The sequence below is a fragment of the Sciurus vulgaris genome (assembly GCF_902686455.1).
Source record: "Sciurus vulgaris genome assembly, chromosome: 5".
Taxonomy (NCBI): domain Eukaryota; kingdom Metazoa; phylum Chordata; class Mammalia; order Rodentia; family Sciuridae; genus Sciurus; species Sciurus vulgaris.
This window is the reverse complement of record NC_136465.1, coordinates 92,901,890-92,927,331: the sequence shown is the minus strand read 5'-3', so window position 1 is coordinate 92,927,331 and position 25,442 is coordinate 92,901,890. Positions and strand designations below refer to the sequence as shown.

Here is a 25,442-nt window from a genome sequence, read left to right as displayed (position 1 = left end):
GTTATGATCAGTTATTGCCTACAATAAAAACAGTAAGTATTCAAAAGGTTTTATAATTTTAAATGGTAGACAGGGAGAGAACAGAAGTGATGTGGGATGTGATGATTATGAGGGAGGAGGAGATAAGATAGAAGTGAAAAATTAAAGGAAGCATGAAAGAGAACAATAGAGATTGGCTGTCAGTGGAAGAAAAAAGATAAATAGAATCAAGGGAAACAAATAAGTGAGTGAAAAAATATAAAGTAAAATTGTAAACAATAAAATATAAAAATATTAAATAAAACTTAAATATACTAATCAAACATCAAAGTCCTCAAAAAACTTATCCATGGAAAATAACAGTCTTCAATAATGCTAGAAATGAGAAAAAATATGAATATTATAAATATCTATGAGCCATTAAAGTCACACTTAAACAGAGAAAAGGAAAAAGGAAAAGAAAAAAAAACTTCATGAAAAGTTAAATAATTGTTTCCTTTGGAGTTCAAAAATTCTCAGCTTCCCTTCTCAGCAATGTTAGGTAAGGTGGTCTGGAGTATGATGCTTGCTCCACCCTCAGGGTAGGGTTGCTAAAGTGAGAGAGTTGATCTGTAGGCCATACTCCTGCAGGTGGGGTTTAGGCTTAGGTAGGTTCCAGGCTCTTCAGTGAATGCCAATTGGTCTGGAGATTTTAAATCAGTACACCTACAGGGCCCAGCAATTGCTGGTCCACGCTGGAAGCCTGCACCTCTGTGATATTCCCTCAGTTCCACTCATGCGGTGGAGGAGCCAATTCTTAGTCTGAACCCAAGTTTCCTAGTCTTGGGTTCATCTTCAAACTCAATCTCTCCCGCCCCCACCCTTTCAAATTCCTGGTCATGCTCATCTCTCCCAGCAGGTCTTGCAAGCAGCTAGATTGAAGGAGGAAGGAGAGAACTGGGTGAGTTTCCATGACCAGTTGTGTCCTATATAAACCTCTCTCCACATTTGATTTTCCTCTTGATTTTCACTTAGGAACACTCTATGTTGTGCAGTATGGTTTGCCAGTTCTGTATTTCAGACTAAACTTAGGTTTGCCAGAATTCAGCTCCCTCAGCTGCTGAACCCTAACACAACTGCAAAATGGTTCCTTCCTCTGTCCTCCACACACCACTGGGTGAGATGTGGTTTCTTTCCTGTACAAAGATACTGTGCAGTGCACCTTTCAGTGTCTTTGACCTCTAAATTCTCCATTCCCACATGCCTCATTCCTCCTAAAAATACAGGTTCCTTTAATTCCCTTGTCCTCCAATTGCTTGTGGAGGGTCACATCTGGTTGGTGCCTCTAGCTGTGGCAGTGATTGTGGCACTGGGGATTTCCTCCTCATTTTATTTTGTCCAACCTCCTGAGTCCCTGATCTGCTTTGAGTGTCCAGTATTAAATTCAGGAAAGTCCCCCCTCACCTTTTTTTGGTTCATCCACCTTGCTGAGAAGCAGCCTATCTGCTTTCTTGGTTTCATGCCTTGAAGCAGCCTGGAAAGTGACCTCTATTCTATCTTGAAAACCTCACCTGAGTTATTTGTTTCTTATTGTGAATGTTTTGAGTTTTTAATAGTATGGTATGGAGTATGGTATTTTTACTACACTTGAGAACAATAAGATAGTATCATCTACATTGTTTGATAGTCAGCCTCTTTCGTTGCCTTGAGAGATTTACCCCAAATCAGGCTTTGTAATTACTCTGTAGGAGAGCTGATTATCAAACTCAAACAAATGCAAATTTAAATTATTTTACTTTTTTTGGCCAGGTGTAGTAGTGCATGCCTGTAATCCCAGGGACTCTGGAGGCTGAGGCCAGAGCATCACAAATTCAAGACCAGCCTCAGCAACTTAGTGAGGTTCTAAGAAACTTAGTGAAGTCCTGTCTCAAAATAAAAAATAAAATGGTAAAAAGGACTGGGGATGTGACTTAGTGGTAAAGCACCTCTGGGTTCTATACCAGTAACAAAAATAAAAAACCGAACAATTTTACATTTTATTAACATATTAGTTATACATACTAAGAAATTAGATGGGATATAATCACACATGCATGAAGTATACATAGATCATATCCAGGTACCCTCATTCTACCCCCTTTGCCCCATACCCTTCCCTATCCCTAGTAATCACTATTCTGTTTTCATGTGAATTTCTTTTAGTTTTCACATGTGAGAGAGAATATATGATACTTATCTTTCTTTGTCTTGCTTATTTCACTTACCATATCTTCCAGTTCCATACATTTTGTTGTAAATGAGAGGATTTCATTTTTTATGGCAGAATAATACTCCATTTTGTATTTATACATTTCAAGTCATCTGTTGATGGGGTGTAGAATGATTTTATATCTTAGTTGTTATGAATAGTGTCCCAATAAACATGGGCATGTAGGATTTCTTTTGTATGTTGATTTCATTTCCCTTTGCTATATATCTAGGAGTGGGATAGCTGAATCATATGGTAGATTATATTTTTTGAGGAAGCTCCATAGTATCTGTGCTAATTTTTATTCCTACCAACAGTGTGTAAGAGTTTATTTTCTCCACATCCTTGCCAGAACTTTTTGTTTTTCTGATAATAACTATCTAACTGGGGTGAGATTGTATTACATTGTAGTTTTGACTTGCATGTCCCTGATGGCTAATGACTGAACATTGTTTAACATACTTTGTTATCATTAGTATTTTGAGAGTGTCCATTCAGATTATTTGCCCATATTTAATTGGATTGTTTGTTTCTTGCTGTGAATTTTTTGAGTTTTTAATACTCTGGATAATAACCTTCTATCTGATGATTACCTGCAAATATTTTCTCCCATTCTGAAAGTAATCTCTTTGTTGATTGTTTCCTTTGCTGTGCAGGAGCATCTTAGTTGACGTAATTCCATTTGTCATTTTTTGTTTTTCTTTCCTACACTTTTGGAGTCAGGTCCAGAAAATTTTTTCATTACCAATGTCTTAAAGTATTTCAGGTACGTTTTGTTCTAGAGTTTCAGAGCGACAGGTCCTACATTTAGATCTTTAATCTACTTTGAGTTTCTAACAGTGAGAGAGATGGGGTCAAGTTTCAATCTTCTGGATATGGATGTCCAGTTTTCCCCAGAGCCATTTATTGGAAAGGCTATCTTTTATCCTGTGTGTTTTTGCCACCTTTGTTAAGGACCAGTTGGCTATAGATGTGTGGACTTACCTCTGAGCTCTCTATGAACTATGTGTTTTAATTTCAATACCATGATGTTTTATGTATTGTGATTCTGCAGTATGTCTTGAAAGTGGGTTTTATGATACCTCCAGCTTTGTTCATTTTGCTCTACATTGCCTAGCCTATTCAGGGTCTTGTGTGCTTTCATATGATTTTAGTAGTTTTTTTTCTTTCCATTCCGTTAAAAATATCATTTGTATCTTGATGGGATTGCATTGAATATGTAGATCACTTCAAGTAGTGTGGACATTTTAACATTAATTTGTTCAAACCATGAACATGGGAGGTATTTCCCCTTTCAATATCTTTCATCAGTATTTTACAGTTTTCATTGTAGAGATTTTTCATTCCTGAGTTAAATTTATTCCTAAGGTGGTTTTGTTTTTTTTTAATAGCTATTGTGAATTGGAATTGCTTTCCTATTTTTTTCTCAGAAAATTTGTTATTGGGGTATAGAAAAGCTTTTGTTTTTTGTATGTTAATTTTATATTCCACTTTTCTGAAATTTTTTTAATAGTCTTGGTGGAGTCTAGGTTTTTCTACACATAGAATCATATTATCTGTGAAAAGGGATAATTTGACTTTCTCCCTATTTGTATGCTTTTAATTTCTTTCTGTCGCCTAATTGCTCTGGCTGAAACTTTTAGTACCATATTGAATAACACTGGTGATAGTGGACACCTTTGAGTAAATACTTTCAGTTTTCCCCATTCACTATGATGTTGGCTATGGGTTTGCTGTATATAGCTGTTATTATGTTGAGATATGATCTTTCTATACTTAATTTGTTCAGGGCTTTCATCATGAGGGATGTTGAGTTTTATCAAATGTTTTTCCTGCATCTGTTGAGATTACACACTTTTGTACTTCATCCTGTTGATATGAAATATTATATTTATTGTCCATGTTGAACCATTTTTCCAACTTGATCATAGCATATTGTCCTTTTGATAAATGCTTTTGAATTTTATTTGCTAGTATTTTGTGGAGGATTTTTGTATCTGTATTGATCAGGAATTTGGGTCTACAGTTTTCTTTTTTTGTTGAGTTGGGGTTCTCTCATTTCAAGGTCATAGAATAATTTGAGAATAAATTGTTCTAATTCTTTAAAAGTTTGGTAAGATTCATCAATAAAATTCACCCAGTCCTAAGCTCTTCTTCTTTGGGAGACTTTTAATTAGTCATTTAATCTCCTTACTGTTTTCAGTCTGCTTGGATTTTTTTATGTTCTCTTGGTTCAATTTTGATAGGTCATATTTGCCCAGAAATTTGCCCATTCTTCTAGATTTTCCAACTTGTTATCATATAGTTTTTAAAAAATAATCCCTAAAAATGATTTGTATTTTCATGGTATCAGTTTTAATGTTTCCCTTTTCATCTTTAATTTTTTTAAATTTGCATCATTACTCTTTTTTTATTTGTTAGTCTGAAGAAACAACCTAACACTACAGCTCAAAGCCCTAGAAAAAGAATAGAGCAACACCAAAAGTAGTAGAAGACAGGAAATAGTTAAAATCAGAACTGAAACAAAAGAAACAATAAAAAAAATTGACAAAATAAAAAGTTGGTTCTTTGAAAAAAGTAAACAAAATTGATAAACCCTTAGCCACACTAACAAAGAGAAGGAGAGAGAAAACTCAAATTACTAAAATTCAGAATGAACAAGGAAATATCACAACAGACACGATTGAAATACAAAACATAATTAGAAGCTATTTTGAAAATTTATACTCCAACAAAATAGAAAATCTCGAAGATATCATCAGGTTTCTAGAGACACACAAATTACCTAAACTAAATCAGAAGGACATACACAATTTAAATAGATCAATTTCAAGTAATGATATAGAAGTCATCAAAAGCCTACCAACAAAGAAAAGTCTGGGACCAGATGGGTTCTCAGCCGAGTTCTACAAAACCTTTAAAGAAGAGCTCATTGCAATACTTCTCAAGTATTCCATGAAATAGAAGAGGAGAGAACCCTCCCAAACTCATTCCATGAAACCAATATCACCCTGATACCTAAACCAGACAGACACACATTGAGGAAAGAAAATTTCAGACCAATATCTTTAATGAACATCATTATGATGATTTTTTAAGAGAACCAACTTTTTGTTTCATTGATCTTTTGCACTATTTTTTGTCTCTGTTTTGTTTATTTCTATGCTGATCTTTATTATATCTTTCCTTCTAATTTTAGATTGCTTTGTTCTTGCTTTGCTGGGTCTTTGAGATGTATCATTAGATTGTTTACTTGAAATCTTCCTTTTTTATAGGTTTTCATTGATATAAATATACCTCTCAGCACTGCTTTTGCTGCACCGTACAGGTTTTGTTATGTTGTGTTCCCATTTTCATTTAAGACATTTTAAAATTTATCTTCTGACTTCCTTAAAGACCTACTGCTCATTCAAAAGTGTGTTGTTTATAGTCCATATATGTTTTTGACTTCTCAAATTAAACTTCTCAAATTTTGTTGTTGACTCCTAGTTTTATTCAGTTGTGGTTAGAAAATAAAAAGTGATATGATTTTAATATTTTTAAATTTGTTCTCAGACTTATTTTGTGGCCTAATATATGGTCTATTTTAAGTGAAGTTCTATGCACATATGAAAAGAACGTGTATTGCTGCAGCTGTTGGGTGGAACGCTCTTCAAATGTTTATTTAGTCTGTTTGATCTATAGTAAAGTTTAACTCTGATGTTTCTTTGTTTATTTTTATCTAGATTATCTATTCATTGATGAGAGTGGGGTGTTAAACTTCCCCATTGTTTTTGATCCTATATCCCTTTAGATATGTTTTATAAAATTAGATGTTCTGATATTAACTGCATATAGATTTACAGTCATGGTATCTTCTTCTTGAATTTATAATTTGATTATATAGTGACCTACCTTGTCTCTTTTTACAATTTCATCTTACAGACTAGTTTTTCAATGATAAATGTTGAACCCAGTGTCTCACACATCATAGGAGTGCTCTACTACTAAACAACATCCGCCAGCCCTTTTTAGAAATTTTTATTTTGTGACAGAATCTTGCTGTTACCCAGGTTTACCTTGAACTTACAATCTTTCTGTCTTAGTCTCCCAAGTATCTGGGATTACACTAGTGTACCAACATACCAGGCATGCACCACCATGCTACAAAAGTCTATTTTGTCAGATATAATTATAGCTACTCCTGCTCACTTTAGGTTTCCTTTTACTCTTGGGATAATATTTTTTTAATCCCTCACTTTCAGTCTGAGTCTTTACTTGCACAGTAAATTTCTTGCAGGCAGTATATTTTTTAAAATCCATCAGCCATCACGAATCTATTATTAGAAAATTTAGTTCATTTATGTTCTAGGTTATTACTAAATGGTATGAACTTACTTCTGTCATTTTGTTGATTTTCTTCTAGTTGTTTTGAATATTCTTTATTCTTTCCCTTCTTGTTCACCTTTCTGGTTTGATGGCTTATTGTATTGATAATGTTTGATTCTTTTATCTTTAGTGTATCCACTCTTCAAGTGGGATTTACACATTCATATGCTGTTAATGCTAGTTATCTTACTTTCATTTCTGGTTGTAGGACTACCTGAAGCATTTTTTGTGAGACTGTTGTCCCAAAGGTCATGAATTCCTTGCTTTTGCTTATCTTCGAATGTCTTTATTTCTTTCTCATTTGTGAAGGATAGCCTTGCTGGGAATAGTAATTAGGTCAGTTGTTATTTTCTTTGAGGAGTGGAATATATCAATTCATTCCATTCCTTCAGCCAAGAAATGTGCTACTTGGACTGCCATTAAGTTTAATTTGGTGATTTAAAAAATTATTTGTCCTATACCTTTTCTTTTCTTTCTTTTTTTTTTGTATACTAGGTATCAAATCCAAGGACACTAACCACTGAGCCACACCCCCATCCTTTATTTTTCAGACAGGACTTGCTAAGTTGCTAAGGCTGACCTCAAACTTGGGATTCTCCTGCCTCAACCTCTGGAGTCACTGGGATTACGGGCATGCACAACCATGCCCAGCTGTCCTGTACTTTTGATAATTTTAGTTTAATATACCATGGTAAAGATCTTTTGTGCTCGTGTTTTTCATTTGTTTTAAGATGGGGTCTTGCTAAGTTGCCCAGGCTGACCTGAAACTTACAATCTCTCATCTCAGCCTGGATAATTGGGACCATAGACAAGCCACTACTCCTGGCTTATCTGAAGTACTGTTAACCCCCTGTATGTGGATGTCCATTTCTTTCCCAAGATTACTAAAGTTCTGTGCTATAATTCCATTGAATAGATTTTCTATGTCCTTGACTTTTATCTCTTCATCTTTGCATATTACAAAGATACAGCTGTTTGTTCATTTAATGGTTTCCCAAAATTCTTTAATATTTTCCTTTTCCTTTCCCCCAACCCCTTCATCTTTTGTCTGACTGGGATATTTCAGTTGACTGGAATATTTCAAAAGACCTGTCTTTAAATTCAGACATTCTTTCTTCCACTTGATCCAGTGTGTTGTTACAGCTTTCAACTAAATGTTTTATTTGACTTACTGAACTGTTTATTTCAAGGATTTGTTTAATTTTCAAAATCTGTCTCTTTACTGAATTTCTCATTAATATCCTGCATTGTCTTTCTAGTTTCATTTAACTGTTCATTAGTATTCTCTTGGATCTCAAGCTGTTTTCTAATTCTTTTACATTCTTCATCAGGTGTTCCATCTATTTTCTTTGGAATCTGTTTCTAAGAGTTCTGATCTTCTGGAAGTATTATATTATCTTGTTTTTAAGAAATATTTCACCAGATATCTCTACCACTTTAGTGCACTGACTTTCTTTTCTTTTCTTTCTTTCTTTCTTTTTTTGGTATCAGGGATAGAATTCAGGGGTACTCAACCACTGAGCCACAAACCCAGTTCTTTTTTGTATTTTATTTAGAGACAGGCTCTCACTGAGTTGTTTAGTGCCTCATTAAGTTGCTGAGGCTGGCTTTGAACTCAAGATGCTCCTGCCTCGGCTTCCTGAGACATTGGGACTACAGGTGTGTGCCACTGCGCTGGGCTCACTGACTTTCTTAATAAGCATCTTGAACATGAATGGATGGTATATTTGAAGAAAAACCAAATGATCATATTAATTGATATATTAAAATAATTTGTCCATATTCAATACCCACTGACAATAAAAGCTCTCAGAAAAACAAGATGATAAATTTCTCAACTTGATAAAGAAGATCTATGTAGATTTAAAAATATAATAATATGGAACCACCATTTGACCCAACTATCCCACTCCTTGGTTGATACCCAAAGAACTTAAAATCAGCATACTGCAGTGACACCATCACATCAATGTTTATAGGAGCTCAATTCACAACAGCCAAACTATGGAACCAATCTAGATGTCCTTCAACAGAGAATGAATAAAGAAAATGTACTACATGTACACAATGGAATATTACTCACCCTTAAAGAAGAATGAAATTGTGGCACTTGCAGGTAAATGGATGGAGCTGAAGAATATCATGCTAAGCCAAATAAACCAATCCCCCCAAATTAAAGGCTGAATGTTTTCTCTGATATGCAGATGCTAATTCATAATAAGGGGCTGGGGGTGGTTAGGGAAGAATAGACATACTTTGAATTAGGTAGAGAGAAGTGAAGGAATCAGACACTATCCTATGTACATATATGACTGCACGACCTGTATGATTCTACATCATGTACAACCAGAAGAATGAGAAATTATATTTCGTTTATATGTGATGTGTCAAAGTGCATTCTACTGTCATGTATAACTAATTAGAACAAATTACAAAAATTATTTTAAAAAGGTAAAAAAGGGCCAGAGAAGACAAAAGGAATTTTAAAAGAAAATTAATAAACTCTTGAAAGAAAAATATTCACTAATTGTGCTGAGTGCTCTTAGTTATTATATCCTTTAGTCCTAGTAATAATATATCTAAATCATGAAGTACGATTTCTGACACATAATAGAACTCCATAAAAGCGGAAGCAGCCATTGCCATTATTATCATTATCGTCATCATTACTATTAATCATGCCTATTGATACTAACTTTTCATTGGGATGTTACAGCATTATGTGAAGAAGACAGGAGTGTGTCTGGAGTGATAAGGGGTGGGACTTGCATTTATTAAGAGCCTATACTACGCTGGGTTTTTACATCTTAATTTATATCAACTTGAAATAACTGTGGGAAGTAACTTCAGTATCTCAACTTACAGATGAGAATGCTGAAATTTTCTCTTTCATCTTACATTCTTACTTTTTTCTTTCTATACTCTCTTTTTTGTTATTTTCCTTATTTCATTCTTTCCTTCCTCCATTTATTTATTTATTAACTGCTTCCCCTCAGGGAGACAGAGAATTTATTCATTTACAGAAATAAAAATAATTTTTTTTTTTTTAAAAAGTCTGCTGTATAGATTTCAGGTTCTCTAAATGGGCTGCAAACCTGTAAGAATTTTGGAACTTTGGAGTAGGTAGGATTGCCAGCATCCACACTGATAATTTGCTGGGACTCTCTTTCACCCTTATCCCTCTGCAAATGGAGAGATGCCCTCTGCCAGCTTTGAAGCCAGTGTGGCAGATGCCAGGATATTTTGTTGCTCTTACTATCTGTTGTCCCAGGTCTATAAATCTTATAAGGTTGCAGTCTCTGTTTTGCTGGTTTCCTGTGTTCTACCACAATTACTTCAAAATGTGGCTGTACACCTGCTACTTTGATTCTTCTTTGTGGAGGAGTTGATGAGGTCTCAGCACCTCTATCCACCTATCTTGAAATCCTTAATAATATTTTTAAAACTTGCCTTGCTTCCAGTTTCTATATTTCATGCTTGTTCTTAGCACAGGGTAGCTCTGGGCCTTGTGAAGTTCAATGGAGTTGTACTCTCATTTTAATTTCTTTTAAAAATACTGTAATTGTTCCGGCATTATGCTAGGTAGCAGACATCTGAAGTGGGGATTGGAACAGGGAGAAAATGACTCTGGGCTAAAGAGGACGCTAACAGTCATGCTTTGTCCTTGTGTTTTCTTTTTATAGACTTCTGAAGCCATAAAAGGTGAACTGGAGATAAGATTATTAAGTGAATCAGTTTCAGCAGGTATTCTAAATTACATTTTCAGTAATTTAAAGTGAAATTTTTTCATAATTTCTCCCCTGAGGAAACCAATGTTAATAAATTTATTTACTGTCTCATGTTCTTCCTTAGATTTTTAATAAAATCATGGAATTACATCATACAAATGTTTTAGTTGAAAATTATCTTTTCCACTTAATATTCTGTGATGTACATAGAACACAATGCACATTCTAAATAAATAACATTCTCTTAAGTAAGAACATATAACCTCACTTTTTTCTAGTAGCTGTATAATTCCACCCAATAATGGAATATTATTCAAATCCCTATTGATAGCATTAAAGTTATTTCCACTTTTTATTTATATACAATGATGCAATGAACTTTCACAAGCACACATACACATCAGAAATTTCTCTACACTTTTGAGTGACTACAATTTAATCTTGTCCTGGCAAATATCAATTGGATATATAAAGGATAGCAATGACTAACTTGTTATTTTTTTAAAAAATTTAGTTATCTTTTTATTACTGGGGATTGAACCCAGAGACATTCTACCACTGAGTCACATCCCCAGCCCTTTTTATTTTTTATGTTTGAGATAGGGTCTTGCTAAGTTGCTTAGGGAGTCACTAAATTGCTAAGGCTGGCTTTGAACTTGCAATCCTTCTGCCTCAACCTCCCAAGTCACTGGGATTACAGGCATGTACCACTGAATCCGATAATTTGTCAATCTTTCAGTTTGATATTTATAGTTATCTTTTCCATTGACCTTTATCAGTATGCATCTTCCCTGATAACCTTTAAGGAACCTATTTTCTATATATTTCTAAGCATATTTTTTAATGTTGAGCCTCTTGTCTACTTTTTCGTTTTTTTCTAATACACCTTTGGTTTAGCTGTCAGCTGAGTCTATATACTTTTTCTGTAACCCTTCCTGGGTAATTTTCCCACTACAAATATGACACTACAGTCGTTATTGAACTTCTGTCAATAATACCATGGTTTTCTATGTATGATTCCCCAAGTAATCTGTGTCATAATAGTCTAAATATAACCACAGGATTCTTTGTTGTTTTCCTTTTAGGTGAATAAATTAATTAAATACATTTAAAAATTAAGGACAGTGCATTGAATGAATGTATACAAGGAAAAAAAAAGGGACGTTACTTAATTCAAAATTTCTTTGGTTATTTCCATTAATTTTCAATGCATGATTTCCACAGATGAAATTCCCTGCCATCCTAGTGTGCTTCCTTTTATGGGAAAGAAAAGCTGCAAAAATAAATAACACTAGCAGCCCCTGCATTTTCACTGTGTTTCTAGCACCAGCTCTTTACATGTATCAGCTCATTCTATTAGGTGCTACTATTATATCCATTTTTATAGTTGAAGAAACTCACATGATGTTAATTAGCATATCTTGAATAAGATCACATAGCTAATAAAGGGTGAAATCTTTAAGTGGTCTGACTTTCCTTTTTAAAGAATTTTGGTGAAGGATGGGAATAGTCTCTGTGATATGTAACTCCCGATATTGCCTCTGATTATATACCGGGATAATGGAATCATAGAATTTCCCACAGGATTTCTGAAAAACAGGTATTATCCAATCCAGTTTCTTCATTTTTCAAGCCTCCATCCCTATTTATCTTTGGGCTTAGCCTATTTTAATTGAAAAAATTTCACTTTTATTTCATACATAGACCAAAATTTACTTTTTTTTTTTCCTTTTGGAGTTCTAGCACCATAATTTTCAATTTTAAGAAATTAATTTGGACCCTATTAAAAAGTACCACACTTCATGAAAGGGTTTTATTTTTAATTTTTCTCCATAGCAGTTTTATATATGATAAATATTTTACTCATTTATCTCTCCCTTAGGAAAGCTATACAAAGATCATAATTTTTTTGCTTATTTGGTTCAGTGCTGTAACCCCAGACAGTGCTTCTTAGAACCGAGAAGTAACTCAATAAATACTTGTTAAACATAAAAAAAAAAGTTTGATAATTATGTATGTTCATGTTAATTTTTATCTTTATATTTTTAATAATAACACATGCTTATCATATGCATATTCCTAAAATGTTGGTATAGAAATATCAATAGAGCCCTTCCCTGTACCTGACCATTACATAGTTGTATTCCCATCTCCATGGTTAGCTCTGTGAATAGTTGTGTTAAGCAGTTTTTGCAAAGCCTTATTAGCTATTCACACAAAACCTTCCTTTATCAATATTAGAATTTTTTCATTTCTTTCATAAGAAAATACAAAAATATGGTGACCTATTTAGAAATGGTATTCATCTGTTTACTTCTAGCACAGTTGTTCCTGATAGAGAATTCTACTGAAAAGCCAGATATCTATGAAGACAATGAGGTGGATTTATGTCAATTTACAACTCTGGGTGGAGTGTACCACTTGGATATTTTGGAGCTTCCCCCACAGTGTAAACCAGTGAAAGGTTGGATGATTGTGCAAGTGAGTAAATTCTTTAATATAAACATAAGTAAAATAGTTGCTTATGCTTTTACTTCATTTCAAATGATCTCAACATCTAATAAACTGTGACATGATTAAGCATGAATAAAAAATAACTAAAAGACACTAAAGGATTCTAAAACAATATGAATTTTAAAACTAGAATTCACATATGTTGACTTAGTTGTAAACCTACATCACTAATGTTTGAAAATACTGAATTGGCCTTAATAATAATGGATGAGACCAGAGGTTGGCAGACATGTTCTGTAAAAGGCCAGGTGGTAAATATATTCAGCTTTGTAGGCTAGACTAGCTTTGTTGAAACCACTCAAAACTGCTCTTTATAGTACTAGAATGACTGTCTGTAAACAAATGCACATGTTTGTGTTCTACTTCACTTTATTTACAAAAATCAGTGGTGGAATGAATTTCTCAAAGACCACAGTTTGCAGATTCATCTAGATCTGTGGTTCAACAGAAGCATGAGAAACCTCTGACATCATTTGGGAATTTGCTAGAAATGCAAATCCATGAGCCCCACCACAAAATTACTGAATCAGAAACTCTAATGGTGAGGCTCAGCAATCTGCGTTTTAACAAAACACACCCTAACGTTTGAGAACCATTGGTGTACAAAGTGTGATCCAGTAGCACTGAACCAGCCGCGAGGGAGTCACGAGGGGATGTCTAAGAAACGCATCATTTTGAGTGGGTTCAGATCTATTAAATCTGCATTTTGACAAGATGGGATTGACAGATGATTCGCATGCACTTAAACATTTGAGAGGCACTGATTCAGGTGACGCTGGTGCTGCCATTCACAGAACATGCGTTGAGTGGTAAGAATACTGATGAAGGCAGTTGCTATATTTTCTTTCAAGGAGTTTTACACTCCTGTTTTATAAGTAGTATCACTTTCACTAGTGTTGACTTGGTTTCTTCTAACCTCATGGTGGCTACATCCAGCACCTCCTCCCATATATTCCAAGTTATGCTGTCATAGTCCACTCCTACTTTTCTTCCCTTCCTCCTTTTCCTTCTGCCTCTTTCTTCCTCTCCCTTATAGCTCAGTATGTACACAGACTACCAGTTACTTCTCACATACAATCCCATCCATTAAAGACCTTGGTGCATTATTTTATTTAGAGAAGTATTCTCAGTGCTTTTTGTTGTTGTTTGGAGCCTTTGTAGACAGTTTTTTTTCCTTATCACCCCCAATAAATTATTAATACCACAGATAAACATATATTTATTTATGTGCTATACATATACTTGGGCTATGCATATGAGATTATTTTTGGCCCACCCTACCCAACTAACTTTGATATTGCCATTCTTTCCCCTTTCTCCCCACAAATAAGAATTCATTTAAAAAAGCAAGACTTAGATCATCTGGTATGTAAGTACCTCAAAGGATGTACTCGAATCTTCCTTCCACATTCGAGGAACCACCCAAAAAAAGGATAGTGAAGGAAGGCCTTCAAAACTCTTTATAATGTTAGATAACTCCTTATCTAATGTTCTTGCATTTTGTCAGGATGTCCCTCCACCACTTCACTTCATGTTCTGCATTGGAACCCAAAACATCCTCCCTCACACCCATTTTTTTCGTTTGCAACCAAGAGGCCTTCTTCCTTTTTCTCCCAGGTTTTTTTTCAATAACCCCTTACTGCCTTTACAATTATGCCCCAACCAATCTTCCTCTGTTCCCTAGATGCTTCTGTGCTACATTCCTTATCCTACAAAAATCTGCTGTGGGCTTTACTTTCACCCTCTCATTTCTATACTTCTTGAAAGGTTTCTATACTTTTTACCTAAATGTCTTTACCGAGGTTTTAGACTGTGTAATTTGGAGTCCCATAAATCTGGAACCTCCTTGAAGTCATCTTATAACCTTTGGCAAGTGACTTGATTTCTCTAAGTCTTAATTACCTTCTCTGTTAAATACAGGCATTGCAGGATTGCTCTGAGGAACAGAATGATGGAGAAGCTCTAGCACAGAACTTGGCCCAGAGGAAGTTCTATAATTACAGCCAAACTTATTGATTTCTTTCCCTCAATCATTTCTCTCTCAATTTTGTTGTGACATTTACTAGTCAGGCTATAGACAAATGGAACCAAACTGTAGTGCTTATTACATTTTACTCAGTAATAGTTACATCTTCAACTGTTACTAGTCACTTTCTAACTTGGTGGTGTTTTGGTCATTTTTAAAAGATACTCCAAGAAGGATTACAGAAATTCACATATCCTCCAGAAACCGTGGAAGACTTTGAAGCAGAAAGCACTTTTCCGCCTATAGAGGTCACGCTCAAGGTTCATGAGAAAGTGATCTTTTTCGAGGATCCTATGGTTGTAAGGTGGGATGCTGAAGGTACAACAATGCCTTAGCCAGCTTTTTTTCCCCACATTTTTATTGGTGCATTATAATTGTACATATTGATGGGATTTGTTACATATTCATACATGCACACAATATAACAACATAATTTTGCCAATATCACTCCTCAGCTCCTCCCCTCTCCTCCCACTCCTTGGTCCCTTTCCTCTATTGATCTCCCTTTGATTTTTAGGAGATCAACTCCAACTCTTTTCCTGTTTCCTCTCTAGCTTCCAGATGCACGAGAAAACATATGACCCTTAACTTTTGGAGTCTTGCTTATTTTACCTAATATGATGGTCTCTGGTTCCATCCATTTTCTGAAAATGACATTTTTCTTTATGGAGGAATAAAACCTAATTGTGCACATACTCCACATTTTCTTTATACAGTCATCCGTTGATAAACCAAGGCTGGTTCCATTGTCTGGCTATTGTGAATTGTGCTATAAACATGGGCATGCATGTATCACTATAGGATGATGACTTTAATTCTTTAGGATAAATTCCAAGGAGTGGTATAGCTGGGTCATGTGGTGGTTCTATGTCTAGTCTTTTAAGGATTCTCAACACTGATTTCCATAGTGCTTGTACTATAATTTACAGTCCTACCAACAGTGTAAATTTGTTCCTTTTTCTCCACATCCCCTCCAGTCTTTATTATAGTTTATATCCTTGATGACTGCCATTCTAATATGAGATGAAATCTCAGTGTAGTTTTGATTTGCATTTCCCTAATTGCTAATGGTGAACATTTTTTCATATATTTGCTAGCCATTTGTATTTCTTCTTTTGAGAAGTGTCTAATTCTCTTGCCTATTTATTGATTTTTTTTTCCCTTTGGTGTAAAGCGTTGTGAACTCTTTATATATTGAAGATATTACTCCTCTGGAAGAATAGTAGCTAGTAAAGATGTTCTCCCACTCTGTGGGTGCTCTCTTCACATTCGTAATTGTTTCCTTTGCTTTGCAGAAGGTTTTTAATTTGATGCTGTCCCATTTACTAACTTTTGGTATTATTTCCTTAACTTTAAGGGTTCTATTGAGAAAGTTGTTGCCTGTACCCAAAAGCTGGAGTGTTAACCCTACATTTTATTTTGGAGTTGCAGGTTTCTAATTCCTGTGTGTTTTATCTATTTTGAATTGATTTTTGTGCAGGGTGAAAGATAAAGGTCTAGTTTCATTTTTCTACATATGGATAACCAGCTGTCCCAGCACCCTTTGTTAACAAGGCTGTCTTTTCTCCCATGTATGTTTTTGGAACCTTTGTCAAGGATCAGACAACAGTATCTGTGTGGGTTTGTCTCTGTCTTCTATTATGTACCATTGGTCTGTGTTTCTGTTTTTATACCAGTACCATGCAGTTTTTGTTACTGTAGCTCTGTAGTATAATTTGAAGTTTGATATTGTGGCATCTCCAGCATTGCTTTTTGGCTTAAAGTTGCTTTGCTTAGTCAGCTTTTGTGATTATATAATAAAAAAGTGACAATACTAATCCTCAAATTGAACAGAAAACAGTCTGTAAGCTGCTTTTCTCTTCTTGTATATTTCCACGTCAGGTATAGGGTCTTTGTTGTTTGCTTTCGATACAAATGAATAGAGTTGGAATTTTAAAGTTTAGTGAATTTTGTTACTTTTAGTTCCTAAATTGTTAATTTGTCATAATCTATGAATAATTACTTTATGGTTATATCATTGTTTAAAAAAAGAAATGAATGAAAACATCTCAAAGACTTCATAAAACAACTTTCACTGTCTTATAAACAATTCAGATTGGGGTGATTAATCTTTTAATATTCATCATGTATAAATTGCAAACAAGTATTGGGGATGGGGAATAGGCAAATAGGAAACCTGACACAGGAAGACTAGTCACTGTATGCCATTTTACAATTTTTGATTCTTGAAACATGGGAAATTGTTGCTTACTCACACTATTAAAATACAGTTATAAAGTCAGATGTGCAAATAAAAATATAAGCTAATGATTAGATAATTACTACCAAAAACTTCTTTTATGGTCAGATGGCTGAATTTTGAGAGGGTCCCCTCTTGTAAATTTGTGGATGTAGTTTAGAGAACGTAGATAAAAACTGTGAAGCTTTATTTTTAGGATTGTTTTTCATCTGTTCATTTTGAAAGGATTTACCTACTTGGGAACAGATAAGATCATTAAGGCACAGAGCCCTATTCCACTTTAGTTACAGGGGCAGAGAAATTAGGAACTCATACCAAAAGAAGTAAATATTAATATTTTGTGGTTTAAGCTTTTCTTATGAATGCTCCAATGAACCATTTTCACTTGTGTAGACAAAGCCACATACATTTATGTTCTAGAAGTTGTTTATTACATGAAAAGTACATTTTTAACAAATGTACTACAATACATCAAAATGAACAATTATGTTCATTCCTTCTTTCTTGTTGCTTTAGAGGTGTCACATTCATAGAAATGTTCCTAAATATCATGTTTAAATTATACACACTGAATTAGAATTGGACAAGCTATCTTACACAATTCATGGAAATATGAATTATGTCAACTTTATGTAACTACACTAATTGGCAATAACTTATTACAACCCCAGAAAATTTTAAACTATGGGGAAGTTTTCTATGCTTGGATGTTTGGAGATTTATAGGCAATAATTTTTTTACCTTTACAAATTATTTTTGCTAGTGTAGCAAAAAGTATTTGTCAGTGTAATTGTATTTGTTATACTGATTTTAAGAGCAAAAACTAGTCAATGGAAGCTTCTTTGTGAGAAGAGGAAAGAGAATGGAGTGGAAATGGAGAACATCTGGGTAGAGAATTCTTCATCCATCCTATAAATATGCTATACCATAAATATATGGAGACAAATGAGTGTATTTTCTTCTTCTGGGAGTTTTCAGAGTTGTAGGAAGGGCACACCGGGAGAACACTGCCACACTACATGGTAAGGTGCTGGAACAAAGTACTGCAGAACACGACAGTGACCTTCTCATAGGATGGCTATGGAACAGGGTTTTAGAAGCAAAAAAAAAAAAAAAAAAAAAAAAATGTGTGCATGGAAGTCTCTGTGGAAGCATCAGTTCTCACTCCTCTTGGGTGTATACCTAAGAGTGGAATTGCTGGGTTGAGGGGTAAATTTACATGTAGCTTTTTAACAAACTGCCAAAGTGTACTTCAAAGTGCTGTGCCATTTTACCTGCCTACTAACAGTGTATGGTTTCATTTCTCCATGTCTTGGCCAACATTTATTATCTGTCTTCTTTCTAGTGGGCAGGAAGTAGTACCTCATTGCAGTTTTAATTTGTATTTCCCTAATGACAAATCATGTTAAAAAACATGCTTATTAGTCTTTCATACATCTTCTTTGGCAAAATGTTTATTCAAATCATTTTCCCACCTTAAACTGGGTTTTACTGAGTTGTAAGAGACACAAAAGACCACATATTGTATGACTACATTTATATGAAAAATACAAAAAGGGCAAATCTTTAGAGACACAGAGTATATTAATGGCTGCCTGGGACAGGAAGGTGGGAAAGAATTGTAAATGGACATAGGGATCTTGGCGAGGCACAGTGGCACATGCCTGTAATCCCAGTATCTTGGGAGGCTGAGGTAGGAGAATTGCGAGCTCAAAGCCAGCCTCAGCACTTTAGCAAGGCCCTAAACAACTCAGTGAGACCTTGTCTCTAAATAAAATACAAAAAAGGACTGCAGATGTGGCTCAGTGGTTAAGCGCCCCTGGGTTCAATCCCCAGTTCCAGGAAAACAACAACAACAACAAAAACACCCACACACCAAAAAACAGACGCAGGGATCTTAATGTGGGGGAGATAAAACTGTTCTATAAGTGGATTCTGTAATGGTAATACAACTGGTTAAATTTAATGACGATTTATTTACTAAAAACAGGTGAATTTTAAAGTTCTTTTAAAACAAAGGTGAAGATAGTTTCTCTAAAAGGTTGAGGAAGAGTATTCTAGGAGGAAAGAACTACATGTGCAAAGGTGCAGAAGTCAACGTCAGGAGGGCTGAAAACAGGTGTGCAAAGTAGCAAGGGACGAAGCCAGTGTCAAAGCTCCACTCTGGAAGGTCTTAACAGACCACGCTGCTGAGCTTGGACTTGATCCTAGAGGCACAAAAACTCCCAGAAAAGTTGGCTTAGTTTTGAACTTCTGTTCTTAATATAAAGATCAATTTATACACACTGGGATTATTTAGATGGTTTCATTCATCTTATTATAGAAAAAAAAATGAAACTATCACTTTCTTCATTTACTATAAAGGTAAACATTGGAGAACTGATGGCATCAGTAATGTATTTTATGATGCAGAAGACAGACTTATATCATTCAGCCTGGAAACTTTTGGCCCTGTTACCTTGATTCAGGACACTCATATTAACATGCCATTCCACTCATGGGAATTAAGACCACTTGAAATTAACAATGTACTTTTGACTGTGACTACAATATTTACTGAGATTCAGATACAAATTAAGGTGAGTTACTGTTACAATAAGTCTGTGCATACAGGTGTGTCACTGATTTGTATATTGTCTTTTGTAATTACATCCAGACTGTTCTGAGTCAACATTTCTAAAGGAGATATTAATTGAATAACTAGGCAATGACATGTAAGTAGTAAGGTTCAAACAAATCTGCACCCTAAAGTTACTAGGATTAGATCAATGAATGGACCGACAAGCCTGGTTGTGGTATGAATCTGAGTTTTTGATCCACCCTACAGAGGTTCCCTGATCATTATCATCCAACCATATGTAATCCCTTTTGAGGTAGGTCTCCCTCTGAATGACTTCTTGCTCATCAGTCAGAAATTACACAGTCTGAAATTTTTAAAGACAAGTGGATTAGTGGCTGCAAGGGACTGAGAATAGAAATTAACTAAAAATGGGTGTAAGGGATTTTATTGGATGGGATAAAAATGTTCTAAAACTGATTTATAGTTTTACTACTAAAAACCATTGGGTTGTATATGTGAAATAAGTGAATTTTATGATATACAAAATATACCTCAATGAAGTTTTTTTTTTTTTTCAAGATTCTTTAAACCTCCTTATGACAATTGCAGGAAAATCAAAATATTATCAAGCTTACTTTTAAAACAAGATGGAATGAGCAAATGCTCAGGATTGTCAATGCTATAATGGCCCTTAAAACATTTGTGATCCACCATCACATTTTAGAGAGAAACTTGAGGCCCAAAATGGCCAGGAGGTTAAGTGACCTTCCTAAGATTGCACGAGAGGGTTATAATGGGGGCCTCCCTTCAGGGCTTCTGAGCCCTTCCGTGCTTCTGTGCTTATGCCATCCCAGCAGCACTGTAGACTCCTGAACAGACTCTTACTCTAGACCGATGGAAAGTTATGAACACCTTCAGTGTCCATTATGCACATGAATACTGAAATGCCAAGTGTTGTAGAATGCATTTTCAGGTCAGACTTAAAAGGTACATCTGTACTAACATACTAGCTATTCTATTGAGCTCGTGAAATGTGACTAGTCCAAATTAATATGTGCTGTAATTATAAACTATATATCTTATTTTGAATACTTAGTATAAAAATGCAAATCATCTCAATTTTATACTGATTACATATTTGAAATGTTTTAGACATATTGGGTTAAATAGGATATACTAACCTTTAGGGAAAAAAAACTGCTGAGAGATATGAACTCTGTACATCTTCAAATTGCCAGTTTGCCAAACTTTAAAACTGGATGATTTGTATCATTAAGTTTTATGTTAAAGAATTAAGAATAATTTCTAAAAGTATAATTATGTTTTAATAGCTATTTTAATTCAACATGAACATACTCCATATTTTCAGATTATAACATAAAATAGGAGAGGATTTGAAGATCTTTAGTCCAATCAATTATTCAAATGAAGCCTATAGAGAGTAAATTGATAAAGGTAACATGGGGACTTTGTGACACCATTTCAGATCAGAAAAAAGACCTAACACATATCTTCCCTGCACTCTTTTTAATATAGTGATGGGACCATTTAAAAACTACAGAAATAACCTAAAGGCTGGACCTGGAATGATACTGAAGTCATTTCTTTCACTTTTTAATCAAAGTTTGTTTTCTTATTTTAACTCAGGAAAACCTCTGCATGTTAGCATCAATCAAACTAAAAGGCAAAGAACACATCTCTATTTTGGAAGGAAAATGGATGAGTCCTATATCTTTCATTATTGCTCTGAAAGAAGCTGGACTGAATATCTTCCCTGCTGGATACTCTCATTTTTATGTTGTTATGAACAATAAGGTATGAAGGAATCTTTCCAAATTTAATGTAGTGGACATTTAGAATGTTGGCAAATTCATAGTTTCATTTAAGTCCTAAGGTCCACTGTGAGTTTTATAGATTCACTTATACAGGATTAAAGTTAGGAAGAATAAGTGAAAAGATGAGACATCCAGAGTCTTCTTATGTATGTAATAATCTCCCTCAAGAATTATACCTGTAGCATGATCTCCATATTGGCAAGTGGAGCACATCCATGGCTGGTCAGTCTAGGGCAAAAGTTGCCCAGGTTTCTTCTCATTTTGCATATTTTCTTTCCTTTTCCATGATGAATACATTAAGATTTAAGAGAGTAACTCTGCCCTTTCTCAAACACAGTAAGTGGGACAAAATTAAACACATAAAAAGACCATCAATAAACCAAGCCACTTCCTTTGGTTTCCTGACAGAGCCTCCATGTCTGTGTGCTCCTTGTTACCTATAGGGATTTAAGTAAGATCCCTCCACATTAACCTGGGGAGCCATAGGAGAGCAGCTGTTTAATAACTTTGATTCTTCTAGCACCTAGCATATTCCTAGAACGAGATGTTTAGTAAACAGTTGTGATATATGAAGACACAAGTGCTTCTTACAAATGTCTTTGTAGGTAGAAGAGTTACATGCTCCAGAATGTGTTGATGAATACTCCAGAAAATAACAAACAATATAGGTAGACATTCATATAACATTTGGCAGTAATCATACAGCGAAAGGTATCTACCTAAATGCATAGAAAAAAATGTTAACTCAAATTACCTGTAGCAACTACTAGGACAAATGTAGTATCCTGTTTATTTTCAGAATATTAAATGTTTTTTTTTTTTTTCTGAACACTTATATGGCAGGGGCATTGCTTTAAATATTAGGATAAATGAGTGAGAAAACAAAGTCCTCTGCCCTTGTGAAGCTTACATTCTTTAGAGGGAAAGAAAGATGAGATGGTCTTGTAAAAGTTAAAAAGGTGAAAAGTAGTATGCAAAAAGGAAAAGATCAGGAATAGTGGGGTTGGGCAGTGTGCAGTATCGAGGAGTGTGCTGGGGAGGAAGACTCAGAGGTAAGATGTGAGTAAAGCTTGAAGGTGAGGAATTTAGTCAAAAGTGGATCTGGGGAAGCAACTTCCAGGCAGAGAGAACAACTGGAACAAGAACCCTGAAATAGCCAGGACTGGACCAAGAGCAAAGAGCTTGAACTGAGAGAGCAAAGGAAGAAGAGATAAGGCCAAAGAGCTGATGGGGTATATGTGGTGGTGGAGGCAGATCACAGAGGGCCTGTGTAGACATTAACAACTTTGGATTCTACTCAGAAAAAGGGAAGAAAGCCATTGTTAAATATTCAGAGAGAAGTCATATAATCTGACTTAAAATTTTAAATGGATCCTTGTGTTAAGGATGGAAGGGAGACTTGTTGGGAGGCTCAGTTCTGTTTATATTTACAGACTACATCAGTAGAAATGAAAGCTTATCGACAAATGGCCCTGCTAAGTTCTGCATTTGCATTTGGTTGGAGCAAGTGGAATATAGTATGTCATTATACAAAAGTCATATTTAAGGTATAGTATGCAAAAGCCCATAAAACTTTGTTTTCCAAAAGAAGGTAAAAGTATTCAAGATCTAAGTGACTGTAGACCATAACTTCTCTTAAAAAGGTTAAAAAAAATTAGCCTTCAAAAAATTTTTTTGCTAATCAAAAATATAAGACCTACCTAAGTAAAGATAACGCCTTTGTGGTCCACTATGGCATCAAATGCTCAGGATTTCATATACCTCTTCACACTGACTCAAAAACAAATGGAAAACTTTAACATATACGTGATTCACAGACTCCTGAGTGGATTAGCCCTCTGATTTAACTGAAGACATGTTTACTGTTGTCTGACAGACATGATATCAAATCCTAAAAATTGAAGTGCTGGGAATCAAATCCAGGACCTCATGCATACTAGGCAAGTGCTCTACCACTGAGCTATGTTCCCAGTTCCTGACTGATGAATATTTTAGCACAAACTTTTCTTCTTATTTCTCTCACTGGAATAATAGCTCCTTGAAGGCATGGTTTTGTTGTTCCAGTTATTAATATATGTGAGTTATCTCCCTCTTGAATTTCACTGTTACATCCCCGTCACCTACAACAATACCTGTCACATGATAGGCACTGAATATTTTTGCATGAATTAATACACGAATAAGCTCTATAAATATCAAGATATAGTTTCATGGTTCAAAAATAATTCAAAAAGTACTCAAACAAAAATCCTTAATAAAAGAGGAACTGCTAACTTTACTAATTTTCTTTAGGTGAGGGAACAACCAACTGAAGAGCTTACTGAGAATCCTAACTGGGTCCTTCTAATGTTTAGTGGTGACAGAGCACAAAGACTCAAGATGAATGAAGAGAGCGAGTCATTCTCGGAAGCACTTCAAGAAGGAACTGAGTTTCATTCCACTCTGTATCACATGATGAAGGATATTGCTTCCAGGGAAGCAATGGAGAAAATCAATAGTTCCAACTGCCAATTTATTGACTCTGTTTGTTATATGCTACTCTCTACTAGACTGCTCAGCTATTCTTAAATCTCTACTTGTAAACTGTTCAGTGTGAAGAATCAAGCATGTTGCGAGGAAAATCAGGTATATTTCAAAGTGTAATAAGTGAATAATTTTAAAACAGGCTATTAAAATTATTGAATAGTATTTTATATTCAAATTTTATTTTAAACAAAGTGGGTTTTTTCCTTTGGGCTATTGAGAATTTCAGCTTTCACTGTATGAAGATTTCAATGGATCTTTATTTAGATAAATTTTAGCAAAACAATATATCTTTCTTTCTCAAAGAACTCATTAAAATATAGGCAAATTCTCCTCCCTATAGTTTAGTTGGGAAGGTGATTGCAAAAAGTGAGAATGTAAAACATTTTACAGTTATTCTGAGAACCTCTGGTTTTGTGCTATACTTTCCCAGCTAAAAGTTACTAATTTATCAAGTTCAGATACTGAAACATTAAAACTCAAGATATCAGGATGCACTACAGTCACACTGGTGGTGGCCCATTGTGGCAGAGGCTGGTAAATGGCCACAAAATATGTTCTAGAGAGAGCCAGGAGTCCCCTTCTTGTGTGGGGGCAGCATCCACAGACTTTTGGAAAAATTGGCCTGTAAGGAAGCTCATCAGAGCTGCAAACAGTACAATGAACACCACAGAAAGCCAGAAGGCCTTGTTAGCCTTCCTGATGGAAGTCTTGAGATTTGTTGCCCAGGAAGCTATTGTGTCATAACTATAAGGAAAACACAAACAGAAGTGGGTAAGCACAATTATTTGTTATTAGAAATACTCCTGCTAACAGCACCAATCAAGCCATTGATCTGACCTACACACCACCAACACTGCCTTATGATGTATCCTCCTGATTTGAGGCATACCATGGCCCCACATTGCCCCTTAGAATTACATGTGTTCTGCTGAGAACCTGGAAATTATATGGTTTAGGCATCAACTCCTAAAAAGTACTTACACAGATTCATCTTATTCTTTCAATCAGGTAAAGCAACTTTTATTCCTACAGTGGAACCAAAATAATATTTACTTGGTAGAACAGGTTGTATGCGTATATTCTTATGTATGTGTATACATACATGTCATTTCTCACTGCAAACATTCTTTTAGAAATACCAGAAACCAAAACTTACTTAAAAGTAAGTTTTGTACTAAGCATCTTAGAGATGCCAGTTCATTTAACCAGGACAGCACAATGATATAGGTACTGCTGTCATCTCTAGTTCCTAAACGAAGACACTGATACTTATAAATGGATGTACTTGCCCAGGTCACACAGCTAGTAAGAGAGCTGGAATTTGAGCCTAGGCTATTTGGTTTCAGAGTTAGTTCCTAACACTATCAACTCTTCTGCCTCTTGTAAACTATGTTCAAGGATAACTACTATAGTAGATTAAAGTTTGTTACTCATCTTAAA

The 25,442-nt window shown here is 35.0% G+C and overlaps 2 protein-coding genes across 11 annotated transcripts in view; one reads left to right on the top strand and one right to left on the bottom strand.

Moving 5' to 3' along the window:
- DNAI7 (dynein axonemal intermediate chain 7) overlaps positions 1-24,354 on the top strand; it is an 81,091-nt gene extending 56,737 nt beyond the window's left edge. For 8 of the 10 annotated variants that reach the window (XM_079139356.1, XM_079139348.1, XM_079139351.1 and 5 more), the window contains 7 exons: positions 10,258-10,318; positions 12,623-12,783; positions 15,004-15,160; positions 19,446-19,660; positions 21,289-21,456; positions 22,910-23,023; positions 23,769-24,354. In XM_079139356.1, coding sequence (XP_078995482.1) covers positions 10,258-10,318; positions 12,623-12,783; positions 15,004-15,160; positions 19,446-19,660; positions 21,289-21,456; positions 22,910-23,023; positions 23,769-24,044 — 1,152 coding nt within the window. In that variant the 3' untranslated portion in view covers positions 24,045-24,354. The remainder of the gene's footprint in view (positions 1-10,257; positions 10,319-12,622; positions 12,784-15,003; positions 15,161-19,445; positions 19,661-21,288; positions 21,457-22,909; positions 23,024-23,768) is intronic. The other 2 variants (XM_079139355.1, XM_079139357.1) reach the window with 2 other exon arrangements.
- Positions 24,240-25,442, bottom strand: part of IRAG2 (inositol 1,4,5-triphosphate receptor associated 2) — a 130,790-nt gene continuing 129,587 nt past the window's right edge. The window contains 1 exon segment of the mRNA XM_079139884.1: positions 24,240-24,746. Coding sequence (XP_078996010.1) covers positions 24,503-24,746 — 244 coding nt within the window. The 3' untranslated portion in view covers positions 24,240-24,502.